The sequence below is a fragment of the Rhopalosiphum maidis genome, chromosome 2, assembly GCF_003676215.2.
Source record: "Rhopalosiphum maidis isolate BTI-1 chromosome 2, ASM367621v3, whole genome shotgun sequence".
Classification (NCBI taxonomy): Eukaryota; Metazoa; Arthropoda; class Insecta; order Hemiptera; family Aphididae; genus Rhopalosiphum; species Rhopalosiphum maidis.
Window position 1 is genome coordinate 43771598 of NC_040878.1, and position 10775 is coordinate 43782372.

Genomic DNA, 10775 nt, shown 5'->3' on the forward strand with positions numbered 1-10775 from the left:
GAATAAAAACTCGTCTTGCGTGTACCAACACGACTACGTCGAGTCCGTCGAGGAAACGGAATAAAACAAGACCATGAGTGAGAGAACACGTCATATTTTGAATAGAAATGTGAATTCTACAATTCACAAAAAGATTTTCCACCGGTTTATTAATTATTCCTCGCGAACAAAGGTATACAAATAAACATAATAGTTGTGTATAATATTTTCATATAATACTACAATATGTAAGACATTTTTCTTAACATCAAAAAAGTTTTATCGTTATAATCGCCGTGTTGCATTGTCTGATTTGTTTAGCAAAGATGAAAATTAATTTTATAAATAAATCAAATTCTTTATTTATCATCAACTAAATAATTCTTTGTAATAATTAGTTATTTATATTTAATATAATATCAAACTTATTAAATATAACTTTTCTTTATTTATAAACGATGTACGTAGATATGAACCTATACAAAATTATCAATTTAATTGTTTTTGAAAATCAATAATGACGTTATACCTATTTGAGTTATACACTAATTTACTCCATGGTATATTATACCGGGGTATGTATAATTGTTAGTTGTAATTTATAAACCTAGAAGATAACATTAACTTATCTTTCGATTTTTATCCTAGGTAATCAATGCATTTTTAAATACTGCAATACATTTACCTACTGATGTAAAATTTAAACAGTATATTATTACTTCAAGAATTTAAATAATTCACTGAGTAACTTTTAAAACCAAATATATTAATACCTACCTGTTTTAAAATATCTAACAATACTAATAAATAAAATTTCATATTATTGCTGAAGTTATTTACAACAACGTACCTAGAATAGTTGTATATTTTAACAATTTAATCACGTAGTAGAACCAGAGTTAAAAACAAGCTACTGTTTAGTAATGTAGTTTATAATAATGTGAATAAATATGTAAAGACGTAAAAGTGGATGTAATTTTAATTGTCAATTTATCTGTCAGTTATTGTTATTATTTGTATTGTACCTTTATGAATTACAAGTTTTATCAAAAATGAATAATTCAATAATTTCAAGCACGATATTTAAATTTTAAATTTTAAAACTGATTTACATTTTAAGTAAACGATACAGTACCTAATTAGGTATGTGAACACATTTTCATTGTTAAAGATGTAAATATTGTACTCATGAGTACTATATAAGTCTATAAAATAATAATAAAAGATTGCGTTTTTATTATTATTCATTAAATTACGGAGTCAAGTGGTTATTCATAGAATTTATATTTTTAAAAAACTATCATAATCTATTCAATATTGAGAAATAATGTATCACACGCATGCAATAGACAATAAAGAAGAATAAAAGACATAACAAGCAAGTCAAATAAATGATACCATGTACTGCGAGATATCAAGTTTTTGACCCCGATATTGATAATAGTAAATACCAAATAGAGAAGGTGCCTCCTAATCAATACGATAATGTACGCTGCTTTATCTGCAAAGATATCGTATGAATCCGACCGAAGGGAGTCATTGCAACCTAACCCACAAGGCCACAAATACTTAAACATCCGTCTAAGTGGATGTAAAAAAAAAGATAAAATAATATCATGACAAGGTGTTCAATCGACTTATCCGTCTCTCCCGTTTAAATCCCTTTAAAAAAGGTTAATTATGTATTTTCAGTTGTCCCTTCCAATTTGTTCATTATGTCATTTCGATTCAGGTTGATGATAATAATATTATATTATACCTATATCAAATATACCCTCCACGAAGATCGTTTGACGTCGTACGATTAAGAAGACTTCATCGACACATCGCACATGACCACCCAACCGTTGTCATTACATCGTCGACAGTGGTGCACCACCCGTTGTACACGGGATAGAATTTAAACCTCACAATACTGCATAATTTATATATAATTTATTTTAACGCCCCGTACGAATAATACGCAACAATACGCAATAATTAACACAACAGCATAGTCGATCAGCAGATCGGATTATCGTGAATATCGTGAGAAATACATTTTATTTTTGCAGTGAACATAACACAGACAGTATATCTTAATTATCGAATCATCGTATTCATCACTCACCTCGTTCTTCCACCTGATGGGTTTCGAGCACCGCGTGTGTCAACAGCAACATCGCGAAAATCCACCTCTGCAGGTCCGGCATCGTTTCGCGGACACTTCGAACCCGAAAACAAGACGACGACACACGTACGGTGGTCGGAAAACGGAAGACGTGCGCTATTTCTTTCACGTTTATACACGCAACCGGGTTTCCCGTTGCTCCTCGTCACTCGGCCGCACAGTAGAGCCGCGACCGGTTCGACGCCGTTGACGACGAAATTAACATCGCGTCGACACGGTATCAGAAATCATCAGAAGACGATTATTTACTATACAACAGGTGTCCCGTCGGTCGATGGGTGAGTGTGAAGACTCGAGAGACGATAATATCGAAGTCGATTTTTATTTACCCCGAAGACGCAATGCCGCACATTCGCGGAACGAACGGAGTAAGAAACTATGTTAAAAATAATACACGGGAATCGCACACGAAAAAAACGAAAAACTCGCACTGATACCGATCGAGAGAGGACGACGACGACGACGACGACGGCGACAACGGAGTTAACACTTACAGCAATAGCGATACCGTACTGATGTCTAGTACTACCACACGGCGGCAGCGTGCGCGGATAATATTATTATTATTATTTCTCTGGTGGCAACCGGTAACCGCGTCATACGGGCCGCATGACAATGCACGCTCCTCGCCACCGGACGTCACGCCATCTACCGGCCCGAGTGATTCCATGTGCGGCTAGTGGGTGGGGGGCGGCGTCTCGACTGGGCGCGGCGGCGTGCGAATTTTCCGGTACCTATGCGCAAAAACGCGCACGCACGCGCGATTTTACGGCTCGCAGGCGGTATAATATATTATTACATATTTTGTTATTCAGTTACTGACTTACTTTATATTTTTTATACCCACTTCGATGTTTGTATAAATATTATTATTATTTTAATGTTCAGCTCTTTCGGACGACTATCAAACGAGCACGACCGTTACATTATTTTACGCGATTGTAGCCGCACAAGAACGCGGTGTCGTATTTCTTGCAAACGAATCTTCGAACAAAATTTAGTATTATTTTTCACATCGTGTACAGCGGTTCTATACATTATTATATGCGCATAATATTAAGTATGAGTGTACACAACTCAAATGTGCTGTAGTATGTATTACGAATGTACTGCAGTTACTATCTACCTAACATTATAATTGTATGTATGTATATAGGTAATTGATACCAAATATCGTGTTTTATGCTACCAGTGTATCGCCAATAACATCTTTGTGCACGGGGGTGAAGTAAACAAGTAATATTTGTCCCAAAGTTCTTATCGGTAGAAAAGTATACACAAATTACAATATTTTACCTATAATATACATCACGTAAACGAGTATGCGACATATCAATAAGTATATCTTTTAGTTTAAAAAAAATCCAATTCATATACATTGTCGGTCACAATAATAATACAATACTGACACATAAAAATGCTCTCTTCTTTATAAATACACAGTGATTCTTTTATCAAACAACACTCATCATTTCAAAAACTATAAACGTTTTTGAAAATATTTGTCTTACATAATTAGAAGTCAATAAAAAACAACGTTTTTTAAGAAAATATATATTTTTAAGTTGTTTTAAATTTTGAATAGCTAACAACATGCATTTTTAATAGCGTATTCCTAAGCAGAATTTTTTTCTGAGTACTTCAATGCATAAAATTGGAAATTTGGACGGGTAGTTTTCAATTATAGGCATTTAAAGTTTAGATTTAGATATGGAAAGTAGTGGACCAACATTTTATAAATTTTTATATTGTATACCTATATAAGAATAAATTATTATTTATTAGATATCCATGGGCACTGGACAGATTTGATAAATTCTAGAAATACCTAAATAAAATAATTGTGTTTCACTATATAAATTATAATGGTTTTCATGTTTTAGTAAATCACTACCTCTATAATATATTTTCAAGAATATACAATTTCACAAAAAAATAAGCACACCCGTTTGTGATAAACACTGTTTATATGTTTATACCTTCATACTATTTAAAGTTCTCGAAAAATTTTTTTAATATTTTACATTCATACTTCATACCTATACTACAGTATATTTTTGTAAATATACCTACCTATATATTGTATGCAACCACTTATAAGCTATAGCATATGAATATATATTTATATTAACTTGTCAATACATGTATTTAAATGGTATAGTTGACGTTAAATTGTTTTTTTAGTCCATCATGAAATAGTAAATGTTCAATAAATTTTAAATTTAGTGATCACTCAGAATATTTTAGACTGATCAATTCAGTTGTAATAAGACACATAGTTATTATACTTAATGAAGTATAAATATATTTTTTTATTGGGTATGTATATGAAAATATTCTTATTTGATGTTAATAACAGACAAAACACAAAATATATTTAACGTAATGACGTGGTTTATTTAAATTAGTTTTTTTTCCAACTATGAGAAATAATCTTCAAGGCTTCAAGTATGTAATATATATATTTATTTATTAAATGTATTATTATTATTTTTATAAATTATCTATTAAAATGTTTGAGTCAATAAATTTAACGGTTTATGTCTTTTATAGAATATGTTTATGGTAATAAGACTTAAATTATTCTGGTCGATGATAGAATGATGTGAATATGTGATAACGATTCATATAATGAGTATTTACTATATAATATTAAATACCCATGCATGCTGTATAAATAATAATGAAAAAAAATTAATTAAGTTAATGTTATAAAAACTTCATTCAGACATCATTAATTTTAATTTTACAAAATAATACTATTATATTATATAATTATAATATACTATGAGTATCTATATAAGAACTGTGGTGGGGCTTGAATCGAGTGTCAAAATACCACTACTTCAAAATGACAATAAAGTCTTGGAAAAAAAAACTTCATGTTTTTAGAAACTACATGTTGTGCACGATCTATATAGGTAATCTTATTCCTATTGAATATTGATTCATCATTCATAAACTCAACCGGTGCGAATCGGTTTCGATCGTCCTTTATGTTATTTTACCCTTATTATATTATACGAAACACCATGTATATTCTTTATTTCTTTAGTCTATTATTTAGCACTGGTATATGTACAACTAGGCACAGGGTGGTGTGCAAAATAATCCGATTCAGTTATAATATATATGTATATAAAAATGATACTTTTCGTTATGAAGTAAAATTTAACACTGTACGTCATATGAATAGGCGATTATTGTGGTACTCCTGATTCCTGAGCTTATATAATTTTCAGTTAGAAAGGTCTATATCTGAAATACAACATGGTGTATACAGAAAACATATTCTGTAGTGTATACGCACGAAAAATACCAATAATACCATTATGATTTGTATAATACATTTTAGTTTGTACTGAAAATATTACGAATAATATTATGAAACATTTTTAACTATACAACGGTTAACAATAATGTTAACGTAACATCATAAAAGAATATAATATTATATTCGATTCCTAAAAACATATTTTTGATTAACTAATTCGTATAAAAAATAAGTATAATTATATAGATTATAGAACATTAGTACTATAGCAGATATCTGAAAATACAATGGAAATCATTCAAAATTATATCGTGTAAAATAATAATTGCACATATTATATATTATTTGTGTCCGAAATTCTTTCTGATAACTATTGTCTGTTTTCTTATTGTAATAATAACATTTTTCTCTGGTCATTGACAATAATTAACTATAGAATATAAAATCCCGAAGTAGATGTTTGTATGTATGTATAATGTATTTGTATATTGTATATAGTATAAGTGTATAGAATAGTTTATTAATGCATTTATATAATAGGACAATACATTTGTATTGAAGCATTTAACAAAGTTATTTTTCACTAATTGACATATTCTCAATTTACAATTATTATCCATATCGTTAAGAATCTGTCCGAGTCTTTCAATGTATTTGTGTAGAATATAAATGCTTATTCATTGCAAGATATAAGTTATAAAAATATGTATGTTTGTTTTTTTTTTGTAAGTACCTTTTAATTCATTTAATATACCTTACTTAATTTTAAATAATATATAAAATCTGTAAATTTAATACTTACAAGTTACAATAAGTAAACCTATTATATGTTTATTATCATATACATAGAAAAAACTTAATTCAAAATAATCAATTTTATATTTGTAGTATATAGGTAAATAATCTACTTTAATTATCTTAAATTAATAACTCTATAGTTACATAATTTATTTAATACATTTATTTATTTAATTCATTTTCATTATGTATTTATTCAAACTATTATAAAACATCGTTTATTATGTTGTTCATACTTATTATAGAATATATATATATGTATTCATAAGACTTCATGTTTAAAAACTCATACAAAAGGTAATTTTACATTTTTTTTCAATTAGGATTATCATCAAAACAGCGCTGATGTTAAAAAAGTGTATATGTTTAGATACAATACTGCATTTATGTATGGTGTGTGGAATGCGTTATTTAGATTGAAATTTTTGATAAATTGTTCTAGCGGTTTTGTTTTTATAAACCCAAATAATCGTGTTGATCGAATCCGAGTTAATGCTTCCCACACACCTCGAATATCGTTAGTGAATAAAGATCGAAATCATCAATAGGTATTACCCTTGCGTCGATACCACGATTAATAAAAAATTATAGACTTCATTCATCTTATCCCAATTTCTTTCATTGTTATTTTTTTTAAACACAAATGGCTATTCTTTAGAATATCTTCTATAGCTCAAACCTTAAAGTAGGTATCATCGGATTTCAAAGATATAAAAAAATCTGAAAAATGATACTTTAAATATAATATACAGTCTTACATGTTTTTTTTTCAAAATTCAGCTTGCATAGTTTATTGATTTAATAAATAGTTTTCGTTCCTAAAATGATTAACTTGTTATAAATAATTCATGTGTATTTTTAAATGCTCTTATATAAAATTGTATGTACTATTATATATTATACTAGGTATGTGTTTTTGTACCTACCACTTAGATCGTTTAAATTTAATACAATGACTATGAATAAAAAAAAAATAAAAAATTTCAATTGCCTACAAATAGCTCAGAGTTAAAATATTTTTATATATTATACAAGGTTCTATGTACAATTTATTAAAGCTTACAATAATTAAAAATACAATAAGTATTTCAGTGCGAATATTCTTCTTCTCATGATTCTTATCAAATTCGACTCAAATAAATGTAATACATTAAAAATTCACATTCTTAGTAATTTAATTATTATCACGTAAAAGCAATATCTAAATAAAATTTACCAACAAAATTAGTACATAAAATATATTATAATAAATGATATGTTTTATATAAAATTATTTTGCTCGTGAATTAAGCTGCTGATGTCTAATGTACACAATTTTATAACATCAAGCATAAATATTATGCCACCAATGGAAGTAAAAATCATAATATAATATTACACTTTTTTGAATAGGTTAAATATCCACATCATTTTTAATGAATTGCATAAATTATAATATGCTTAGGACAGCGTCGAAACATTAAGTATGACGGTCTGGGTATAAATTTAAAAATTATACTCTTTATGTATCAAGTTGTACTAAACACATTTATTGTAATAACATAAATGTTAGGTACTATATAATGTAGGTTGCGTGAAAAGTTATTTTACTGTTTGATACTTTCTATAATTACTAACTATCGTAAAAATATAATATTTACTCAAGCGTTCAACAATATTTTTTTTACTAAGGGATTTTAACTTATAACTGTAGGTTTTTTGTAATGGGTCAAAAAAATGAGTATTGATAAGTAAATTAATATTAGTTTGTGTCAATTTTCGAAGTATTAAATCGCGTGTATCAGGTAAACACTTAAGAAAATGCAGAATTTATTATTTCTGTGACGGTTTATCGAATAGGAGTAACAACTAAGTAATGTCTATTTAACGCCGCGTTATTTTTGTAGGCACTAAGTAACTAGCTAAATACGAGTAGATGCATTGTTACGGATGCATAATAGTATATTATTATTATTGATAATTTTGGAACATTAAAATTCATTTAATTTCGAAATGTTTAGCATTAATAATTAATATGATCAAGTCTTTATTTTTTGAAATCGCAAAACATTAAAAAAAAAATCCATAATATTCTTTCCATATATAATTTTTAGTTTAATAAAGTAGGATAATTAAAACAATGAATTATGCCATAATTGTGTAGATGTTTTTTTGCGGAATCTCATTAATTTTATATCAGAATAGATTTTCAAAACACATTTTTATGTTAAGCCCATAATTTGCTGAATTGTCTATACACAAAGAAATATAAACCGTACAGGTAACAGGTCAGATGCTATTATATTGCTATCCAGAATTGAATTTATTTGAATTTGCGTTTACCAATATATAATATTGAATTTCTAAAAAAAATGAAAAGAGACGAAAATTGATGTTCACGAGTAAATAATAGTGTATAGTTGCCCATCTGGACGTTTACCGTTCTCCATTTACCTGATGTTCAGCTGTCAGTAGGCTGCGATGGGAAGACTGACGAAAACACCTCTTTTAACGTCATGAAGTGTTTCATTGTGTTTAATTTATAAATGATTGGTTCAAAATATTAAAAATAAAGCATGTAGTTAGGTATATTAAATTTGAAATTTAAATAAGTTATAATAAATATCGAGCCTTTGATAAATAATAACATTATTACAATGCATTATAACAATATTCTAGTACAGTATTTCTCAACTTATGGGTCGCGAAATTTTTTTCATGGGTCGCGACTGGCTACACTTACTCATAAATATTTATATAAAAGAAAGATAAATTTATGAGCAATTTTATTATTAAAAAATTGTATTAAATAATATTATGTAAGTAGGCAAAGGTTGTAAAACTTTTCAAAATTTAATTTTAAATTTTAGATTTTAGCTTCCACGTGACCATGTTAAGGTACGGTTTCCCTGCAGCGTCAAAGAGTGGAACAACACAGCGTCATGACGCCGCATCATCTAAACGCTTACTATGACCGGTAGTAGGCGCTAGACTTGGCGTCTGGACGCTGCAGGTAAACCGTACCTTTAGAGTTCATATTATAGTATCGATGTAAAAGATTTGTTTATCATGGATTTTTTATATGACAATTAATATTATAGTCGTATAGCTGATTAGTGATTAATGAGCAATATTGTTATCTTATTATGACATTATACATAACTCTTTTGATATTGTTAATATTTAACATTAGGTAGGATTATGTATATACTTATTAGTTATTAGATTAACTATATTAATGTATAGTAAATTGATACTGAATAGGAGGTACTTCAGATAAAGTCGATATAAACTTGATTTTTATTTCTTATAGGAAGGTTGAATATTTATCAATTTCTTATAATATATATATAAATGAAAAACGTGTTAAATGTTTAGCATGTTATATAATATGTTCACGCAGACACTACAAAATATTTTAGTTGAATAACTTTATACTGAAATGGGGTTTTTGGGAAATGAAAATGGTACCAAATTGCATATTATTTAATATTTTCAGACAAACGTCAAATGTACTTTTTGGTACGCCCATGCGCAATACAATTTTTGTTTTTAATGGCAACATAATTTTTTTTCTACAGATTTGGATAGAGTATTTTTTAATTACATTTTATGTGAAAAGTTTTCCAAATCTGTAAAAATAAAGTTGTATTGCGCGTGAGCGTATACCAAAAGGGTTCAACATTTGAAATTTATCTGAAAATATGTATTTTGGTATTTCCTTTCATTATCCAAAAACCTCTTTCAATACAAGGTCATCCAATCGCATAAACAGTAAGTTATAGTGGCACCTCTCACCGTGAATATATTGTATAAACGTATAATGTACATTATACTACGTTAATTTGAGAGTTAAGTGTTCACTATGAAAAGATAAAACTTCACAACTAAAGTAGGTTTAAAAAAAGTATTAAGTATATAGAATTTAATTTACAACATAAATAAACATAAAGATACGTTATTGTTTCCTATTGTTGGCTGTTAAAATTGTTTGGTTATGTTATTTATTTTAAAAGAATAATGATATAACCCATAATCATTATTATATAGTGTTTTTATAGTTATTAGTAATTATTAATTGCTTATTATATAATATTAGTTTTTGTAATCATAATAAAGAATTAATTGCCAGACTAATTAAATGTGTGATTACGTGATTATCGCGACTACGTGTGTTTAGCCCATATGGCCGTATATGTCGATAAGATATATTAAAATATAATTTTATTTTTTTAAGTTCGTTATTTTACGTTTGAGAAATATGCAAAAACGGCTCTTAAAAGGGAAAAATATTACACGGACCGAATCTACACGTGCATTTTATATACGTTAGTTCGATTTTAAAACACTTTAAACGGGTAATTATTTCCAAAGGAAACGCAAAAAATGCAAAGCGACAAATTATAACATGTGTACTGTAGTGTACATTGTGTAATGGTTTTCTAATTAGGAATACAAAAGAGTTCAAGGATGAGCTCTGTCTCAAAATATAATATTATGTATCGATTGTCAGGCAAATAGTAGAGTATTGTTCAATACTAAGGAATCCGTCGCAAACTCGCAAATATAGGTTTA

The 10775-nt window shown here is 28.0% G+C and overlaps 1 protein-coding gene across 1 annotated transcript in view; it reads right to left on the minus strand.

The window, feature by feature from the left end:
• The window catches only part of LOC113550916 (epidermal growth factor receptor), a 76704-nt gene extending 74054 nt beyond the window's left edge, over window positions 1–2650 (minus strand). The window contains exon 1 of the mRNA XM_026952875.1: window positions 2090–2650. Within this exon, the coding sequence (XP_026808676.1) occupies window positions 2090–2171 (82 nt within the window). The 5' untranslated portion in view covers window positions 2172–2650. The remainder of the gene's footprint in view (window positions 1–2089) is intronic.
• Window positions 2651–10775: the final 8125 nt, after the last annotated feature.